Source organism: Pleurodeles waltl, chromosome 3_2, assembly GCF_031143425.1.
Source record: "Pleurodeles waltl isolate 20211129_DDA chromosome 3_2, aPleWal1.hap1.20221129, whole genome shotgun sequence".
Taxonomy (NCBI): domain Eukaryota; kingdom Metazoa; phylum Chordata; class Amphibia; order Caudata; family Salamandridae; genus Pleurodeles; species Pleurodeles waltl.
Genome location: NC_090441.1, coordinates 189,215,609 through 189,236,566, shown reverse-complemented (window position 1 = coordinate 189,236,566; position 20,958 = coordinate 189,215,609). Strand labels below are relative to the sequence as shown.

At 43.6% G+C, this 20,958-nt stretch overlaps 1 protein-coding gene across 2 annotated transcripts in view; it reads left to right on the top strand.

Moving 5' to 3' along the window:
• The window catches only part of RETREG2 (reticulophagy regulator family member 2), a 112,307-nt gene extending 92,443 nt beyond the window's left edge, over window positions 1-19,864 (top strand). For both annotated transcript variants that reach the window (XM_069227148.1, XM_069227147.1), the window contains exon 9: window positions 13,572-19,864. In XM_069227148.1, the coding sequence (XP_069083249.1) occupies window positions 13,572-14,314 (743 nt within the window). In that variant the 3' untranslated portion in view covers window positions 14,315-19,864. The remainder of the gene's footprint in view (window positions 1-13,571) is intronic.
• The last annotated feature ends 1,094 nt before the right edge of the window (window positions 19,865-20,958 follow it).

The following is a 20,958-nucleotide window of genomic DNA, read 5'->3' as shown; positions in this document are numbered from 1 at the left end:
ATTATATAGTAAAGCAAATCCGATTGGTATTCATGGATACTTATTGCTAGATATCGAAATGGTATATTTCTAAGTTTTCTAAACTACTAACTGTGGTACTGCGAAACAGGCTGGCTCCCACCGCTGGGTACTAATGTGAGGACTGGTGTATTATATGATGTGGTTGAGTGACCTCACTGTGTTATGAGGTCACAGTTCCGTGTCTGGTCCAGTCAGGTTTGTTTGTGACACCTTAGCTCCACCCTGGGTATCTGTGGCTCAGACAAGTCAGACTTTACCAAAAGAAGAAGTGTAACGCATTAAGAGGCACCAAAACAGTTGAATAAGAAGAAACTGCAACACAAAAAAAACCAGCACCAATGTTAAAAAATGGTTTCTATTTTCATCTTTATGTGGCACCTCAATGACAAAAATCCACTTGAGGGTTCCGGAGATGTGGATTTTTAAAGGAACAAATCAGTGTTTTTCACTAAATGTAATAAATCTTAATTTATTGCGACTCGCCGTTTAGCGTTAGCTATAAGGGGAACTCTTGTGGGGTCCAACTCCAATACAGAGCCAGTCACAGGAACCAGTCACTTCCAGATAAAGTAACCTGATGGTTCAAGCAGACTCCAGTCCCATTCCAGGTTCTACCGGTGAACCACGATAGAAGTCAATGGAGTGGTCCTGATGCAAGGGATGAAGGATGCTGAGCCGGTGTTGGGGGTTCTTTCTGTGGCTACCCCCTGGTCCACAAACATAGAGCGGTGACTTTGGCCTCAGCGGTCGATGTCCCTTGAAGTCTGGGTGAAGTCCAACACAAAACCAGTTCCACTGGCCTACTGGGTTCCTCTTCCACAAAACCACTGGTCCCCTTGACCTTGCATTGACTTCTGTGTTGGGTGACCACTCTGGCGACTCTCCTAGGTCTAACCGACTCGGTGGAACTTTTGAGGGTCAGGACTTGGTCTCAGGCTGCACCTCAGCATCCAGCAGGGGTCAAGCTTCTTAGCGCTGGGCTCTGAAGGGTGCAGGCGTCTCACTTGTATGGCCCTCTGGCCCACGTGTTTCAGTGAGCTGGACGCCACAGGCACCGTCCTTTCTTTACTAGCCCAAGAACCAGCAGGTATCCTTCAGCATTTGGAGCAGCCTCTCTTTGCTGTGTCGACCAAACAGCATCCAGTTCAGATGTGATTTGACGTTTGCCACTTTTGTGCCTACTTCGAGCCCAGGGGGTTGTGATGACTGACTAGCCTGTAGGCTAGACCAGGTTACCCCCGACGGATGGCGACATCCTGCAATGTGTGGCATCCTGTTGGCCAAAAATGCACTATTATTTCCCATCCCAACATGGCAGAACCCTTTTGTTGGTGTGTGGAGCTCCTTAGCCCACCCCAGAGGTGTGGCTACGTGGGGGCTACACTCCCTTTGAAAAAAACGGTTTGAGAATGGCTTCTCTGCCCAAGATGCCAGCCTGTCTGCCAAAACAAAAGAGCAGCCCTTTCCATGTGTGATTACCATTTGGCCTTCAGAGGCGGCTTCTGCTTTGAAGCTCGTCTTTTGGTCTCGCACCCACTCTGGCCTCCCTGCCAGGAGAGGGTCACATCTCTTCCCTTGGCAGGTCCTTTTCTATCTCTTCCTGAGTGTTGTTTACTCCCCTCCCTAGGAGGGCAGAAGGCCGTCTCGGACACCAGCTTGTGTGCAAACGGCTGCTAGAAACCTAAGGCAACAAAGTGGCAACTTTCTAATGTTGATATTTGTATAAAAGTCACATTAAATTCGACTTGAGAAACAAGTTGGGTTTAATGCAACGCTTTGTTTGCTACCTTTAACCCCTTCACTGCGTGTGTCGGCCACTGGCCGACACCCGCACTACCTCCTTGGTGCGGGTCACGACCAGTGGCCTATACCAGGGAGGGGGTTAATAAATCCTCGGGTGCATCGCATCGCAGGATTATTATTTTTTTTTTATATCCCAGGGAGACACGGAAGCTTCCGTGTCTCCCCCCGCCCCCCTCCCGCCCCTTTGTGACGCCAGCGCGCCGCAAGGCACGCTGACGTTACAAAGTTGATTTCCCCATCGGAGCAGGAAGCGGATGGGGAAAACGGCCTTCCCCACGTTCGGGAAGGCCTCGTAAGAAAGGGGAGAGTCTCCCCTTTCTTACGAGGCCTTCCTGAAAGTGTTTCCTGGCTGTGCTGCGATCGGGGGCCAGGAAACACCACTAGACGCCAGGGATTTACCACTGGGGCATATATATATATTTTTTTTAAAAGGTAGGTGCCCCCGGGAGGGGGGGGGGGGCATTTTGTCCCCCAAGGAAACCATACAACAACTAAAAAAAAATATATATATATATATATATATATATCTATATATATCTATACTGTGATCAAGACCAGTAGGTCGAAACGCGTCAGTGGTGAAGGATGGTGATTTAATCCTGACTGCAATAAAAAGAAATAATTCCCTCCTGGAGTGCGGTGGTGAAGTTGCTTGCAACTGTTTGTTTTTAGATAGATATATCTATAGATAGATCTATGTATATATATATAGATCTATCTATATATATATCTATGTAGATATATATATATATATATATATATATATATATATATATATATATATATATATATATACATAGATCTATCTCTATATATATATATATATATATCACTTTTGTCAATATGTGTGTGGTTTCCCTGGGGGCTGCGATCGGCCCCCAGGAAAACCAGACCCACATATAAAAGTGATATATATATTTGCCGCCAGTTGTCTTGCAGTTGCAGCTTGCGTCTTCAAAGCAATGCACATACTTCAACTGACGCTTTTCAACTGTAGCTTTTAGGCAGCAATACAAAACTCAAGTAAGAATTGTGACTATGTTTCTGCTACAGAAGGGTCAGACTTGTCTAGTGGCAGTTTTAGTGCCATAAAGAAGCGCAGAAGGTTTATATGCCTACTGCAAAGAGCAAATCTGTATTTTATGTAAATAGCTGAGTACATTAGTAAAGTCAGCCATTACCTGCGCTATAATACCAATGAAATGTATGTGCGGGTGGAGGGCGGCTATGGAGAGATGAAGGGCACTTTTGCTGGGTGGTAATGAGGGAATCCGAGGAGGAGAACATGGGAGTGGGAGCACCAATAATGATTGTTGGACTGGGCGCAGGAGGTGCTAAAGACTGTGACGAATGGTATGTGACAAGGTGTTTTTTTGAGTGTCTTGAAAGAACGTGCTGATTGAGGGAAGAAGCGCAGGTAAGGTGGCCTCTACTGTTGCACGTATCTCACACACACCATAAATTTTGTGACTGTCTACGTAGGCTAGTGTTCTAGAGCAACAGTGTAGCCAATAGCAGAGATGGCATCTTGATGGATGACTGCTGCCGGCACTCGGGTTATAGAGGACAGCTCTGACATAGGATCAGAGACTGAGACATCAGATACTGAGACCGCATCTGAGGGATAGGACAATGGCGCAGACTCTGGGAGTGATTTTTCAGTCGGAGGAGTCCCATTCGATAACTCCTCTTCCAGTACATTATGAGGGAGGTGATGAGGACAGTCCTGCTGTCCCTTCGCAAGCACAGTCTGTGCAACTGGGTAATAGTGGGTTAGCCCAACCCAGAGAGCAGGTGAATGCGGCGGCAAGCAGAGAGAGAGAGAGTGCTCTCTTGGGAGCTCCCCAATTTAGTTCAGCCCCAAATTCCACTGCCCAAATCGTATTGTGGAGACATCAAAATTATCTGTGGCAAAACAAACTGGTTTTGTAAGGCAGGCACCTGTGTTTTTGGTCCTGGGTTCGGCTGCCAAATAGAGAAACACACTAAACCCAAACATTTCTGGAAACTAGATATTCGGGGGAGTGCACAGAGGTGTGACGTGTGTGGATTCCCCAAAGTTTTCTTACCCAGAATACCCTGCAAAGCTGAAATGTTGAATAAAAACTCTAATTTTCTCGCATTTCTGTCACACAAACTACAGGAATATGCTGTGATCCACAAAATTCCTACCACCCAGTGACTCCTCACCTGTCCTGATAAAAACACTACCCCACTTGAGTGCCTACACCTAGTGCCTGCGTCAGGAATGGATCACCCCAGGGTCAACAGCTGCCTCATGTAAGGACCAACATTGACCGTTGTGTGATCTATTCCTGTCGCGGGCACCAGGCCTACCCACACAAGTGAGGTACAGTTTTTATCGGGAGACTTGGGGGAATGCTGGGTGGAAGGAAATTTGTGGCTCCTCTGAGATTCCAGAACTTTCTGTCACCGAAATGAGAGGAAAAAGTGTTTTTTTTTTTTGGCCAAATTTTGAGGTTTGCAAAGGATTCTGGGTAACAGAACCTGGTCAGAGCCCCACAAGTCACCCCATCTTGGATTCCCTTGGGTTTCTAGTTTTCACAAATGCGCTGGTTTGCTAGGTTTCCCCAGGTGCCGGCTAAGCTAGAGGCCAAAATCCACAGGTAGGCACTGTTTTCTATGAAAAAATGTGATATGTCCACTTTGTGTTTTGGGGCATTTCCTGTCGCGGGCGCTAGGCCTACCCACACAAGTGAGGTATCATTTTTATCGGGAGACTTGGGGGAACGCTGGGTGGAAGGAAATTTGTGGCTCCTCACAGATTCCAGAACTTTCTGTCCCTGAAATGTGAGGAAAACGTGTTTTTTTTTAGCCACGTTTTGAGGTTTGCAAAGGATTCTGGGTAACAGAACCTGGTCAGAGCCCCACAAGTCACCCCATCTTGGATTCCCCTAGGTCTCTAGTTTTCAAAAATGCACAGGTTTGGTAGGTTTCCCTATGTGCCGGCTGAGCTAGAGGCCAAAATCTACAGGTAGGCACTTTGAAAAAAAACAGCTGTGTTTTCTGTCAAAAAATGGGATGTGTCCACGTGGTGTTTTGGGGCATTTCCTGTCGCGGGCGCTAGGCCTACCCACACAAGTGAGGTATCATTTTTATCGGGAGACTTGGGGGAACGCTGGGTGGAAGGAAATTTGTGGCTCCTCTCAGATTTCAGAACATTCTGTCACTGAAATGTGAGGAGAACGTGTTTATTTATCCACGTTTTGAGGTTTGCAAAGGATTCTGGGTAACAGAACCTGGTCAGAGCCCCACAAGTCACCCCATCTTGGATTCCCCTAGGTCTATAGTTTCCAAAAATGCACAGGTTTGGTAGGTTTCCCATGTGCCGGCTGAGCTAGAGGTCACAATCCACAGCTAGGCACTTTGCAAAAAACAGCTCTGTTTTCTGTCAAAAAAATGTGATATGTCCACGTTGTGTTTTGGGGCATTTCCTGTCGCGGGCGCTAGGCCTACCCACACAAGTGAGGTATCATTTTTATCGGGAGACTTGGGGGAACATAGAATAGCAAAACAAGTGTTATTGCCCCTTATCTTTCTCTACATTTTTTCCTTCCAAATATAAGAGAGTGTGTAAAAAAGACGTCTATTTGAGAAATGCCCTGCAATTCACATGCTAGTATGGGCACCCCGGAATTCAGAGATGTGCAAATAACCACTGCTCCTCAAAACCTTATCTTGAGCCCATTTTGGAAATGCAAAGGTTTTCTTGATACCTATTTTTCACTCTTCATATTTCAGCAAATGATTTGCTGTATACCCAGTATAGAATGAAAACCAACTGCAGGGTGCAGCTCATTTATTGGCTCTGGGTACCTAGGGTTCTTGATGAACTTACAAGCCCTTTATATCCCCGCAACCAGAAGAGTCCAGCAGACAAAACGGTATATATTGCTTTCAGAAATCTGACATTTCAGGAAAAAGTTACAGAGTAAAACATAAAGAAAAATGGCTGTTGTTTTCAGCTCAATTTCAATATTTCTTTTATTTCAGCTGTTATTTTCTGTAGGAAAACCTTGTAGGATCTACACAAATGACCCCTTGCTGAATTCAGAATTTTGTCTAGTTTTCAGAAATGTTTAGCTTTCCGGGATCCAGCATTGGTTTCACACCCATTCCTGCCACTAACTGGAAGGAGGCTGAAAGCACCAAAAATAGTAAAAATGGGGTATGTCCCAGTAAAATGCCAAATTTGTGTTGAAAAATGTGGTTTTCTGATTCAAGTCTGCCCGTTCCTGAAAGGTGGGAAGATGGTGATTTCAGCACCAGAAACCCTTTGTTGATGGCATTTTCAGGGAAAAAACCACAAGCCTTCTTCGGCAGCCCTTTTTTCCCATTTTTATGGAAAAAACGAAATGTTCACTGTATTTTGGCTAATTTCTTGGTCTCCTCCAGGGGAAACCACAAACTCTGGGTACCGATAGAATCCCTAGGATGTTGGAAAAAAAGGACGCAAATTTGGCATGGATAGCTTATGTGGACAAAAAGTTATGAAGGCCTAAGCCTAAGCGCGAACTACCCCAAATAGCCAAAAAAGGTCTCGGGGGGGGGGGGGGGGGGGGGAAGGCCCAGCAGCTAAGAGGTTAAGTACCATATTTGGTGGTCCCGTTTGGAAGTTACCACTTTTGAGGGTTCTGCATGGAACTCCATTCTCCCCAGTGGGTCTACTAACCTTTCTAAATTAAAACGAAAATATGAGGTATTTACTGTCAGGACATGTGAAGTTAATATAAAAACATGTGTCCATCTTTTTAATATAATGCCCCCTGCCTTTAGGGGTCTGTATAACTACCTTAGTAGTGTCTTATAAATATCAACAAGCATTTGCAATTCAATGGGTCTCGCGTTTGCTTGAGTTAGAGCTGTTAGCGTTGTAAATTCCTGACCGGACTTTTATTGCCACACAAACTGAAAATAAAAAGTAAAATATTTGACATAAGTGAGCTGATTCAAAGCACCACAACCGCCATGAGCACGGAGAGACACAAAAGGAAAAAAGTTTGCTCACAGTCAAACATATTGCCCAGCGAGCAATTATCCATGTAACAGGGTGGATGGCCAAGGCGGTAAGAAAACCGCCCCAAGGAGGGACAAACGTAAAGCATTTACCAATGATAATCAAGGATTTTTGAAAGGCAAGCCCATGAACGAGTGATAGCGATGGGCATGCGGTGGGTGTGGTTTAAAGCCCAGATACATACTAACACGTCAGAAAAGCAGCTCTTGCACGCTGCTATGCTCAACCTAAAAAGGGAGGTTTGGACTTTAATCATTGGTTTAAATAGCAAAGTCAAAATAGCAATGTAAAAACCGGTCTGCCATTCTGCATAGCAGACTGGGAATCATGCTTTGTCTAGTGGTGGCACAATCTTCGCCGCAGTCTATGAGGGATACTTAACTTACAGGACCTACGTATCCCTGCTATCATCTACTAGGGCAGTAGTTCCCAATCTGTGCGCCGCGGCTTCCTCGTTCGGCATCAAAACTAGCCAGGGGCGCCGCACACACTTTGGGAACCAATACATACATACGTCGATCTCCGCTGTGGGCGTTCTCTACATTGAGTTAAATGACATAAAAAAAATATATACTTATCAGTGGAAGATCAGTATCAGCAGCCAGCAAGGGGAATAGTCAGTAAGGAAGGTTCGCTCGATTTCGCGCATTAAAACCGAATCGTTTAATCTGCATTCCGTTGATTTTCCATTTTATGATTCGGACCTAAATAATGAAAACTAGTTTGTGGTGGATATAAGAACCGTCACCTATTTAGTAAATCCTGCAGTGCCCTCTAGTGGTCATGCACTGACGCGCATCGTCCTGCTGAGCTGTACTTTTCTGGGCTGCCAATTCGGTACACTAGCTCAATCAATGTAAATTTAAATAAAAGCAGTGGCGTATCAAAGGTGTCATTGGCCCTAATGCGAACAAGACAATGGGACCCCTTTTCCTCCTCCGTGGTTATTAAAAATAACCATGATTGGGGTACAGTCTGCCTAGGATTCCTGTGCACCAGCTGCACGTACTGCACTAATGCATCCTCTTATGGGGCTCTGACTGAGATCCTTTTGATTTTAATAATCATAATCATTCTGTGGACAATTAACGAGGTGCCTTTTAAATATGTTTTTTTTTTTTTTTGTTTTAGTTTTTTTAGAATCTGCTCTCTGTTTCTCAGGTTATAATTTTCCACGTTTAAACTATTGAGACATTTGCAAGCCACTGAACCAAAGATAACAAAAATAATATTTGTGGCATACATGCCAACCCGATTTAGACGAAAAACTCCCGAATTTAAAAGCAAAATTAACTTTATTTTAGCTGTCTCCCGTCTGAAAATGCATCACCTTAAATATATGTTGATGAGAAAAATACATTTACCCGCTTTTGTTCTTAAAAGTTACCACTTTCAGTCCTACAAGGTTGGCATGTATGGTATGGCAAACATTATTGTGTAATATATGAAGTTACCTCACGATGAACAAAACCTGACAAATATCCATCAGATATATGTCAAGTGGCTGTAGGAGAGGAGATCGCTCCATCTACTCGTGAGAATGGGGGTGCTCTTCTCATCAGATCATCCCTACCTCTTTCACTTATCTCTTCGGTACCATGAATTTCAAGGTGTTACGTTTTTTTTTGTAGACGTGACTTAGCAAATCGAGTACTTAGTATTATTTCCAGTGAAAAAAATGGAAGTACTCCAGAGGCCGTGCTTACATCCCCCCATCCGTGAAAAAAAAGTAACTTAATGGGGAGCCACGGCCAGTAGGTCAAGGGAGCCACAGGTCGAAAAAGTTTAAGAAACACTGTACTAGGGACATGTAAGTAAGTTAATGTATGCCAATTGTGAATTAGGCCCACATGTTTTAAGGGTAAGAGCACGGTTTGGCAGGAAGCCCGTTTCATGATAGAAGCTCAACCCCAACAGAAGTTCAAACCTGCAAGGATGCTCAACTGCAAGAGGCTCTTAGGCCTCCAAAAAAATACTTAAAATCAAGAAGCACTTCGGCCTTTGATAAGGGATACCAAAACCTCCTATCAAAATTCCGAAACCTTCCAACCTGCCTCATCAGAAGAAGGTCAACAACTAAAGGTTCGAGAAATTAGACAAGTGCTGCTATAGAAGAAACAGACCATCAAGGCAGAAACACAATATGCAGCAATGCAGAATTCACACAGGCCCGGTCACAGCCAACTGTGGAGACAAGTCTCAAGAAAGACTGTCAAATACTCCTGTACACCATTGAGGAAGAACAGGAAACCTATATTTGAGGAAGCCATCTCGGAAGAGCTCAAACCCTGTTAAAACCCAAACAGAATGAAAGATGCAGTACTGGATAGAGACATGGTAATTCCCACAACAACGCCACCAGCAGTTTCTACACACAGATGACCAGGAAGAACAACATCAGCGAAGGAGGGACAGGGTGATGCCTGGAACAACTATGCTGGTTCTTTGGATGAGGGTAGTTTTAGGTACCAATCCTGTGAAGACATTCCCACCAGGTGAAATCTGATCCTTTTATTCTGTTAGCCAGAGAGCGGCCTCAGTCATGGGGTATTCACTGAAATGTGGGAAGGGATGGTCATTTTTAATTTAGAAGAATATCAATCTCCGTATGTTAAAAACGTGTCTGAAATCACAGGAACGTTTGAACGAGCCCCTCAAAGCTAAGCAATAACTCATAAGGTACTGTGGCAACTCGAAGCTGGCCCTCACATTCCTATCTAAGAAGGGGGCTTGTCCTCCATATTCCATCCTAGTGCATGCTGCCAGGCATGGAACTGGGGAGGTCCTCGTCCTGACTGGAGAGCAAAGAGGATTGATGCTGATGGAAAGCGAGAAGCAGTGGGAGTTGCAATGAGTAGGTGCATTGCCCAATCACAAGCACTTTTTAGTTATGACATCAATCGGTGGAAGATTGTGGAGGTGCTTTTTCAGCATATTCGAGAGCCAAATCAAAACTGCACAGTTAATGATGCAAGAGGGGAAAACTATTTCCAGTTCAGAAATGTGCTGCACATTAGATTCAGCTTAGCTGAAATCTGCTTGGAAGAAGACATTGATGCAAGGATGGCAAATTCCCCGGACTGATTATAACTGGGACCAAGTTACAAGAATCACAAATTTGTATGCTAGCGACAGGATAAGGACAGGTCTTTCAAATGCACAAAACATACCTGCAGCAGGAGCAGAGTCAACCATTTAGAAAGCCTCAGCACTGCACAAGAGCTACATTCCAAGGAAATCTGAGTTCAGGGACAGAGGACCTCAACGAGTGGCTGCTTGACTCGAATCAGCGTCTCTCTTCACCTCCCACCTATGTTTGAGATAAAGTTCAAAAGGTACGTTTTCTAGAACCACCATTGTGGTACCTTTGTTAAGAGTTTAAGGGTCCTGCTGAGTTTTCTGGATTTTTTTTTTTGTTGTTCTTTTTTACTTTCTTGCCCTATCCATATTCATCAAATAATTCTTACCCATGACATTGTTTGATCTCTAAAGGAAGGTAGAAGTTCAGATATTTGCACTTAAAGAGAGAACCTTTGCTGCTTCCACTCCCTTCAGTTGTAAGGAAGCTGGTTCATACATCCGTGTCCGTGATCCTCGATGATTCAAGATGAGCACATCTTTCATGGTTCTCACTTCTTTTGAAATATCCACACATTAATTTTCCAAGTTGAGGTGTCAGTACATCAATTCTTTCCATTTCAGATGTAAATACATCCATTGTTCCAAGTTGTGATTGTCAATACACCCTTTCCCTCAAGGTGCTATTGTAAAAACATATCTTTTCCAAAGTAAGTTGAGATTATTGTGCATCTTTTTTTGCCAAGTTGAGATCGAAGTGCATCCATTCTCCCAAGTTGAGACGTTAGCACATCAACTCTCGAAGTTGCCTCACCAGTCAGACCTCCTAAGCCAACAAAGAGTAGAACTCTTATATTCAAATCTACAGTCCTGCAATTTGGTTTTGTGTCTCCCATTGTTTGAGTTTGGCTATTTCCAGGACCTTGAGGACTGAATGAAGAACCTTATTTAGGCCACGTCCCCAGCTACCCGAGCATGTGATGCAGTGAAATGGAAACTCTTTGTTAGCAATGGCATCAACACTCCTATCTGTACACTACAGGCACCTGTAGAAGGTACCATTAAATATTTATTCTCCTTACAGAAATCAGACTTGGCCTGCACCTGCTTAAGGCTACATTTGGTCATGGGTGCAGCTTATTTGCAAAACAGACAATGTGCATCCACGGTTTAGAATGCCTGTGGAAGGGGTCACTCAATTATGAAAAGGGTTATTGCACCAAGCATGCTTCTGGCACCTAATTGAGGCCTAAACATTGACATAGTTGATGCGATAAACTTTTAAGCCACTGTATTCCCCACTCACTACTAAAGTTGGTGTTCTATGTATAGATAGAATCATTGCAAGGAGTTAGTGAGTTACAAGCTTTGTCAGTAGAAGAACCAAACTTGAAGAATACAAGGATATGGCAGCCCGTCTACTCACCTATGTTTTCTACCAAAGGTGGTGAGTCCTTTTTATATTAACCAGTTGTCAGTTTTTTTTTTCACAGAGTACATAAAACTGTACATAACATTCTTTATGTACTCTTAATGTAAGAATAGCTGTTGTGCTACATTGACTGTACTGCACCTACAGGATAACTAAACATCTTTGTTGCTTTGCACAGTCACTTCAGGGCAAAGGTGGGAAATGCTCAATGGATTCTTTGATATTTCCAAGTTTGTTATGCAAAAGCAAAACTAACACTTTGAGGGACATCCTGTGTAAATTACATTCCATTCATAACATTTGATACATTTGATTTTTGGGAAACATCCATTCAGATGAAAAGTAGGGCAGCTACATAGTCCACACTTTATGCAGGCCAGGATTTAAACTTGTGTTTGCCAGATAATTGTAATGACTTCATTTACTTCATCCTATGATACTCTCTGATCTTTAGGGCATTAGGGGAGACGGAAACAGTTGCCTATGACAATTATTGTGCCTCATGTAATCTTGAGGACTCACTCTAGACTCTCCGGCCTCCCCACTACCTGGAAAGTAGCACAGAAAATACATGCATTTCTTTCAGAACATTTACATGCATATGTACACAGGTAGCTATTTGAATGTGGAAAGTACTTGTGATGTTGATACATTTTTTGTGACTTCTTTCCAGAGCGTGGCCCATAAATGGGTTTTCTAGACCCTCTGTCACTGAGGACTTAGTCAGTGTGCAGCCTGAGACCGAAAACCCAATGGACTTCCACCACCCCTGAGTATTCATTTAGGGAGATGCGTTCTAGGTAACGATCAGTCTGGTGAAATTTCAAAAGGATAGTTAGTGGAACCTAAGCCTTTGTTCATCATAGATACACACTCAAACCTTTAGGAAACAAAGAAAATATTTTCAAGATTTACTGAAATCAAAATCCTATTCTAGTGCACATAATATGAATAGTAACTAATATAAAAATGAATACAATTGTATAATGACATCATAAAAGCTTCTTTATTTGATGATTTCAACCCCTTCTGTTTCTAGACCAACCAAGCTAAACATAGCACCAAAAAAGGCCTATTTTGAGTTTCATAGATGGTTTAAACCCATATATCTTTACTGAACAATCGAACCAATGTTCAGCAAAGAAGAGCAGGGTTTGTGTCTCAAAAACTATAGATAAGCTGAGTGAAGGCTGAATGCACCTCCCCTGTAGCCTTCAGCAAGGAACGGCAATTACTACTCTGTATGATCCTCGGACCTCTGGTAGGAAACTCCTCTCTCTCAGAATAAACAATTAGTAGTAAGCCTTTCTTAACCCTTCACTTACATACTTTCTGTAAAACCATGGTTTTTTTTTAAGACAATAAGTAGACCTTTTTCCATTTTTAAAAATAATCTCTGAAAAGACAATTCAAAAGACAGAAAAAAAGCTTGACCATATGTTCTAATGTAATCAATTATCACGTAATGAATGAAGTCATTAAATGTGCATTTATATTTGAAATATACACCTTGACAAATAAACATGTATAATTCAAAAAGGGGAACATCTAAAAAGGAAACTATCTTATAATAACAATATAATGGGTTTTTCTCTCCTGGTGCATTGTACTTTTCTGGGGTGTGATCCTAAATAATTCAGTGCACACTTGAAACAATACTTGGGTACAAAATGGCACCAGAAAGCAGCATGTTCTGCACATAGTTTTACAATGCTGCAAGTTTGCAAACCCGTGGTCTTCAGTATATATTCTCTTACCAACCATGCCACATCTCTGTGCCAATTTCAAAGATGCCAGTACTCTCACTTGTGGCTTAATTCACATGACCTACAGGTCAGGAGCAATCACTGCTACACCACTTGTTACAAACGTGGGCCTCCCCTCTTCCAGACATTACAGCAGCTGTGGTTGAGACCAGTCAAGAACTGTGGGATGTGAGTTAACTCCCTCTGTGTGGTTTTGCAGATGTTCGTGCGAGTCCTCAAAAGTGAATTCCTGTTAATAGATTCCGTACTCCATTTTGTCTCTGTTCATTACATCTCTGCTGGTAATGACAACACTGAACTAATTGTGTATGATGACCACTGTTTTTATTCAGGGCACTGGAGTTCCATAAGTGCTCAGCGCTGCTTTTCTAATGTAGCATAATCATTCTCTTTCTGCTGACTTTTTTTAATTTTAATTTCTGACCTGTTTCAGACCTTGATCGTCAGAGCCTGCACAGCGACCCCGAAGAGTCTTTCTCCAGAGACTTGGCTGACTTCCCCTCAGTTGAGGAGTATCATTCCAGAGACCAAGGGCCATCTGGTGAAGAGGATGCTTTTGGTGGGCCCTCTGAATTGGAGCAGGCCAGGCATGAGCTGGACTCAATCCAGGCTGCCGATGATTCAGAACTAGCGACACTTCGGCTTACCTCCCCACTTCACTTTGTAAACACACATTTTAATGGGAATGGGGGTCAGACAGCTGCAACTCTACCGTCTGAAGAGTTGCCCAGCCTGGACTTGACTATTGAGGCTCTGAGCGAGGAAATTGTCACCACTGCCATCACCACAGTAGTTCAGAACACCCTGTCTGCCTTGCTGAGGTCCTCCGAGGCCAGCGAAGCACCTTCCATTTCAGAGTTTCTGCCTGCCAAATCTGGAGAAGAACTTAGCCTTCATACTGAATTGGCAGAGAGCGAAGAGGCCGAGGCGGTCCGCACAGAAGTAGAAGAGGAGGATGCAGAAGATACCGATGACTTTGAGCTTCTAGACCAGACAGAGTTGGAGCAAATGCACCGAGAGTTGGGGCTTGGAGGACCAGAAAGAGAGCAGGAGATGCCCACCATTGAATCTCCGGACGCCCCCATTTCTTTTTCCTCCTCTACTGCCACCTCTACGCCATCCCCGACTGAGCTGCCAAAGCAAGAGGTGCCAGAGGGTGGGGAGGCAGACTCCTAGTCTTCCCATCCAAGAAATTAAATAAAGGGAGAGAATGGTGGTCCCAAGAGAGCAATATGCAGAAATTTGTTTCCTAATGTAACACAAGGGCAAATGTATCCCCTATAAAGTGTCCCCTGAGACAATCCAAATTCGAATCCTTGTGTAACACCAATACAGAGCTAAGATTTGTGCATCAAGCTCTGAGCTGTAGCACTTGGACTGTGCCCTGCAGCAGGGAGAGGACAACACAGAGATGGAGGCGGGCTAGAGGAAAGCTTACCCAGAAAGCCATGACAGGCAGGCTAGGTAAGAGAAGGATCTATGGGGAACATGATTCAACATTCTAGGCGGTTGGAGGAGATATTAATGAAAGGTAGTTTTGTATAGCGGTCTATTGAAGAAAAGAACGAGGATAGATGCTCACGAAAAAGAAGCTAAGAGCCATGTATAGAGCATCGTGGACAGAGATGCTAGGGAACCAATGGATTTTAGGATGAAATACCAGGGTAGAAAGATGTTCAGAGTCTGAAATGATACAGCAGGTAGGTTTTACAATGGCAATGCCACAACAAACAGGTTTGAAGGTTGAGGCATCTTTTTAAGGTCTAGGACAACTCTCTTCCATTAAATTACATTGGTTGAAAGATGGACATGCTCGACTCTAGCTATGATCTAGGCTGAGATTCAATCACAGCGAGATTCTAAACTAGAGTTGTCAGGGCAGAGAGATCCCAAGTTGGATTGTCCCCTGCATAGCACTGAAATTATAGGTATGAAGCTCCTGGTCACAGAGTTTTAAGATGGCTGTGGTTAAGGGAGCTGGAGAAGAAGAGGTCTTTGCAGAAGTGAGGTTCTCGATGAGAGCTGCCCAGATATTAGAGAGATCATAGTATGGAAGACCCAAGGGCACAGAGAGGTTCTTTGAAGGATATCTCATTCGTCTAATTGCATATCAGCGCTAAATGCCATGGAACATAGGGGGTCCTACGATGGCAAAAGGAAGGTCTTGGAAGGATAGGAAATGTCATGGCTAAGGAAGATTCTAAGATGGATATATTTAGATCAAGAGACATTAGAAGGTGGAGAAAACAAGGCACACACATTCTAGGCCGGAGGTGGCATGGCAGGGTATGGTTTTAGGAACAAGCTGTCCAGTCGCAGGTTCTAAGGTTGAAGATGTGGTGCCACATTGAGGTTCATTGGCAGCGATGCAGTGGCATTGTGAGAATTGAGCTACCCAAGCATAGAATTTGGAGAAGCACACATAAAGAGACTATGATAGAGAGGGTCTAGGATGGAGCTACCCGTGCAGAGAGGTTTTAGGGCAGACGTGTCCTTGTACACAGATTATAAGTGGAGACAAAAAGGAGAGTCCCTTCCACCATGTTTGTGCTCGTTTTGAAGGTCGGAAAGAAAGCTTCTGGGATGTTTAGACTATGGCAGAGTGTATATCTACGGTGGGCATGCTTGGGTAGGGAGTTGTAATGGCAGAGTGAGAGTCCAAGCTTCACATACTTGGTTTGTCAAGAGAGTTTTAGATAGCGGGCCTGGGTGCAGAGAGTTTCTTGGAGAAAGCTGCCATGGCAGAGAGAGGTTTTCAGGTGTACTGCACAGAGTCTGTGGTTCTGAAAGGGTAAGGCAACACCATAGTGAGATATTAGGATGTAAATCCCCAGGTATAAACAGTTTCTAGGAAAAATACTTTGGGGTGTTTTAACCAGCCTGTGTGGAACTGTTGATCTGGTAGGAGGAACTGTAACATAAAGGCCGGGCTGTGCTCCATGGGGGCTCGGGTCCCAGACGTTAGTGGAGCTGAGGGTCCAAAACCCTGATCTCAGTGATTCTAAGAGTTCAACTTCTGGGTCAACATGACTAGAATTGCGATTCTGAGTGTCTTGGGGACCTTGTTGGGGTCATGGTCTGGACCTATGGTTTGAGTTATTATGTCTGTATGATGCTGAGGTTATGGTTCCCATAGCATTCAGTCTTGGATCTCTCTCTGTTACTTATGGGTTCTTCTCTGATCTTTGTGGCTAACCTCGTTTAGCTTATAGGCATGTTTGAGCCTAAGGGGTCCAGTGTGCAGACCTCGTTGAACCTAAGAGTAAAGTTCCATGATCTGTGCAACCTCAAGGTTTATTTCCAACTTCTGTGTGACCGTGAGAGTTCAGTTTCCTCCTTTACAGCTACCCTTACTACTTTTCCCATATTGAGAAAAGTAAGACTTCTTGTGATTGGCTAATACAAATTGCATTTGAAATGGTCTTGTGAAATTTACTTTTAAGTTTGTCTTTACAGAGGTGCTCATTTAAAGATAATAGATTGAGCATGGGAGAGGTAGTGGAGGTTAGCACATGAGGGATCGTAAATATTACGTCTTATTCAGGATTAGAACATTGGAATGTTGAGAGCTCCATTGAAGACAATGGACCAGCAGCTGCCTATATAAACTGGTATAGGCTCGCAGCTGTCAACGTTCCAGTCTCTGCCTTTCCAAAATATATACAGTGGACAGGGGAAATCAAAAGGCAGAGTCTGTCCTGCAGGGCACACTAGAGCCCTCCCCCTCCCTCCCTCCCTCCAATAGCACAGAAAGTCACTGGAGCCTCAGAAGGAGTAGGGAAGGGGGAATACTGCTCAGCTCCTGGGCTCCCTGGCTTTGCTGAATGAGAAAAAGCAGTTTAGCCGGGCCCATGGGGAACCAGGGGCTGCCTTCAGCTGTTGCTGTGAATGTTCAACAGCTAGCATCCATAGCCCTATGCGTGGCTGTTACACAATCACAGCAGCAGCTGTAAAACAAAGGCTTTGGAGCCTCCGGTATCTCAACCCACTCGAGCCCTGAAAGGCCTGTATTTTTCTGACTAGGGCATTCTGACGTCAAGGGGCGGTATGTTCTAATAGCCTCGCAGCCCATCGTAGTGGGCTATACCGGCCAAAAAATGCCCGCTCCACTGTTAAAGGCCCGAGTCGAAGGCTACGTTGTAGTCGGTTTTAATGATTTTAACACTTATTTTCAGACACTGTGTGGTCAGGAAGGATCAATTGTTTGAGTAAGTAAAAGGGTTTCCCATGAAAGGCGTAAGAGGGTGTTTACACAAGGCACTATTTTTCTGCTGTATGTAAATTTTGGAAAGAGAGAGTTGGTAGGGGCCCACTGCTCCCAGTATTACAGAAATCATAGCAGCAGCGTAAGGCATGTGGATTTGAAGAAAGAAGCTCCCATTAAACAAAAAAGGTGAACTGTTGAGCCACCTTGAAACATTTGTATTTGTACATCAAATGGATTTTGTACTTCAAAAAGGGCTACAGGTTTGGCTAGTTGTTAGGAGTAGGGCAAGAGTAATAGTTACTGTTGAAAGGTTTCAGTAAGGATAACAAGTTATGTAATTTTGAGGAATGGGGCTAGGCTTATAGGAGCGTTGGGTTAGCGTAAGGGATGGTGTGTGGGTTAGGGGAAGGACTGAGGCACGGTACTGGGTTAAGGTGAGATCAGGTCTAGTAGTGAGACTATTTTTTTTAAAGTAAGGTACTGGGTTAAGGTGAGATCAGGTCTAGTAGTGAGACTAGTTTTTTAAAGTAAGGCCTAGATTTGTGTCCTGGCTTGGGGTTGCGGTAAGCGGTGGGACAAGGGTTAGGGTAAAGGTTGAAGTAGTTGTTAATGCCAGGTAAATGGTTATATACAAGGGATACACGTGGTAAAATTTGAACATTTTGCCCCTACATTTTTGTATTTCACATTGATATACACGTAAGCCACAGCTTATTTTCTCAAAGCATTTTTGCCACTGCTTTTTATTTGATTTGCTTTAAATGGGACTTTTTTCATATAGTACAACATTGAAAAGGACAGGAGATGACTCTTATAGGTAGAGCATAGAAGATCTTCATCTGGTCTAGTTTAGGCTCTTATTTGTAGGGAAAGTTAGACTGGCCCGGAAGTGGGTTTCTTTTGAATAAAGTTTCAGATTGCAGAGTCACGCGAATAGACTAGTAACTAATGGCATGATAGTTCTCCTAGCAGATTCTGCTATAAAATATTTGGGCAAAGAGTAGTTTTAGAGTTACAATACACTATTTGATAGGTTGTTGGTAGCTTTCTTTTGGTGGGACTGGTGATTTCAATAGTTGTCAATGTCTAGATTGTGTTTAAGATGATTAGGTGGACAGCTGCAGTATAGCGAGTGGAAGATTATGTAACCACTGAATAGACATGTTGGTACTTAGGAGGTAGGAAAACAAAAAATATATATTTCATACCAATTTCCAGTATAGTTTTAAGTCTGTTCCATACATATTTAAATGAATGGTAGCAGATACTTGGCTGGATTCAACTTTCAGAAGGTAGTCGAGCCATGGTGAAGTGGAAACAATCAGCGCTGTGATGGCAAGGAATGGACCTGGTACAGCGGGCTGCCCCTTCACTGCCTACTATGCCCAGTGCCTAATACAAGCCCAGGGTATGCACCGGAGACTAGGGGAATCTCCCTGTACTTCAGATAACCCTAAAGTGAATTAGTTACTGCTGTGTTGCTCTCTCCCTTTTTGGAAATAGTTTTGCAGTGTTGTTCTGCCAAATTAATTTTTAGTTCCTGTTCGCGAGGGTAGCGGCTCAGAAAGTATTTCTTGCATTGTGAATCTGTTGTAGATTCGCATGCTGTGGATAAAAATAAAAAGCAGTTGCTGTCCCTAAATGCAGGATTGTAAATCCAATACCCTCCCAAAAGCACCTAGTCAAAAACAGAAAAGAAAATAGCATTCATTGGCCAGTACAGTACAAGATGGGTGATGTGAAAAAGGGACCGTGCAGCGCAGACCGGACACCTCAGTCTGTACCACCCAACTTGCAGCAACTTGGAAACTTAAACTTGTAATGCTTGATGAGATGGATCTCGGACACCTTTGTAATGTCCAGTGCTTCAAATTCAGGAAGCCATATTTTGTCCAGTGAGGTGGAGTAAGAAACCACTGTCTATTCTGTCTTGTTTGTTCATCTACCAAGACTTTGCCGCTTCCAACCAATATGGTAGAAGCAGAGAACCAAAGGTTGAACCCACCACAGTAGTGAAGCCTGGGGACCCAAACATGTAACCGCAACCAGGAAATGATGTGAAAACCGGAGACTGTTAAGCTTGATCTTCTACAAAGTGTTCTTCATAGTGTCCCAACATTTCAGGCTTTGTCCAACATCCAGGAGACACATATCGAGGGGAAAAAAACCACACAGATGCCGACAACCCATCCGATGGACATCCACACTGTCTAGTCTGTCGTTTATTTTTAAAGTGCACTAAAACTCTAATGCATCAGAGTTTGTAATTCACTCTTTTTGTGTGTCGTTCATCTTTAAGGTATTGCCAAAGGTGAGAAGTTTATTCCTAATGTTGTTGCATTTGTTTTTGTTCCTCAGTTTTAAGGAAGGTGCATCCCAATGATTTCTGCCTGGAAGGAAGTATTTTCGATTCTAGAGGGGTTCTATGGACAATGAGACATATTGGGCCTCTTTTTTTATGTCAAACAGGGTTCTTGGGTGGGGTTGGAGCGTTACAATACAGCGTTTTTTGTGCTTTTGGTAAGTGTTTTTTTTTCTGATATGAATTCAGTGGAACATTTTGTAAGAACTGAGTGGTGAGCAGTGTTTTGGATCTTTTGTTGGTCGCCTGGCGGCTTTTTGGGATGCTTATTGGTAAGGGCAAGCTTGCATCGCAAGTCTCTGTGTATGCTTCTGTATTCCCTTCTATTTTTAGTACCAGAACCCGTTGTGATGGAGTTAGGAACTCCAGTGGAGTGACGGGGGGGACTCGTGCACATCATGTTCTAGGTGCTGTCACGCACATGCAGTGGTCCATTCTGCTCTCTGAATGAATCATTTATATTATATGGATGATGGTGCCTTGTGCCCTGGTGTACACACTCCTTCCCTGTGCAGAACCTATCACTTTCCCGCCACATAGCCGTTTTGCTATTGGCAAATTGGAAGCCATGGTAGTGTAAGTCGTGCAGTGATTTTTAGGAGTGCTTAGCTGTGGCACTGAAGTCTTATCATTCGAAACCAAGTGCCATACTTGGGGCAGATACATGCTTTGTGCGTAGGTGTCTTTTTAGTGTTTGGAGCCCAGGTCCAGCTCCAAACACATTCTGAAAACATAAGGATTTTAGTGCTCCTTATATGTGTTCAATAGCTTTAATTTCAAGGTTCAGTTTAGGTTTCGTTTACTAATGCAAATGATGACAAATGGGGGGACATGTATTAAAAGAAGAGGCTTCTTTACCCACCCTTATCTGAACAACCAAATTCTGAATTAGTTGGTGCTTCCTGGAGAGATACAAAGGACATTTGCATACACCGCTTTTCAGAAATCTACTTCTTTTGACATGAAAAACTAAATCAGTGGCCAGACCCAGAGTTGGCAGTAATCTGCAAAAGCCTTCAAGGAAGACAATTCATCAAATGCCCAGGTTGCAAAAGTGGCATCACTCTCTCTGGGAACCATCCAGGTCTGGCCACTTATCCCCTCATTGACCATTTAAGTCTCCAATTTACTCTTTAGGCTCTTGGGCAGAACATGATGTGAAAACTACAGAAGGCAAGCATGGCTTTCGGATCCTTCTTAATCTTCTGTTTATGAAGCTGCCTTCGTGATCCCTGACACCAGGGCTACCGG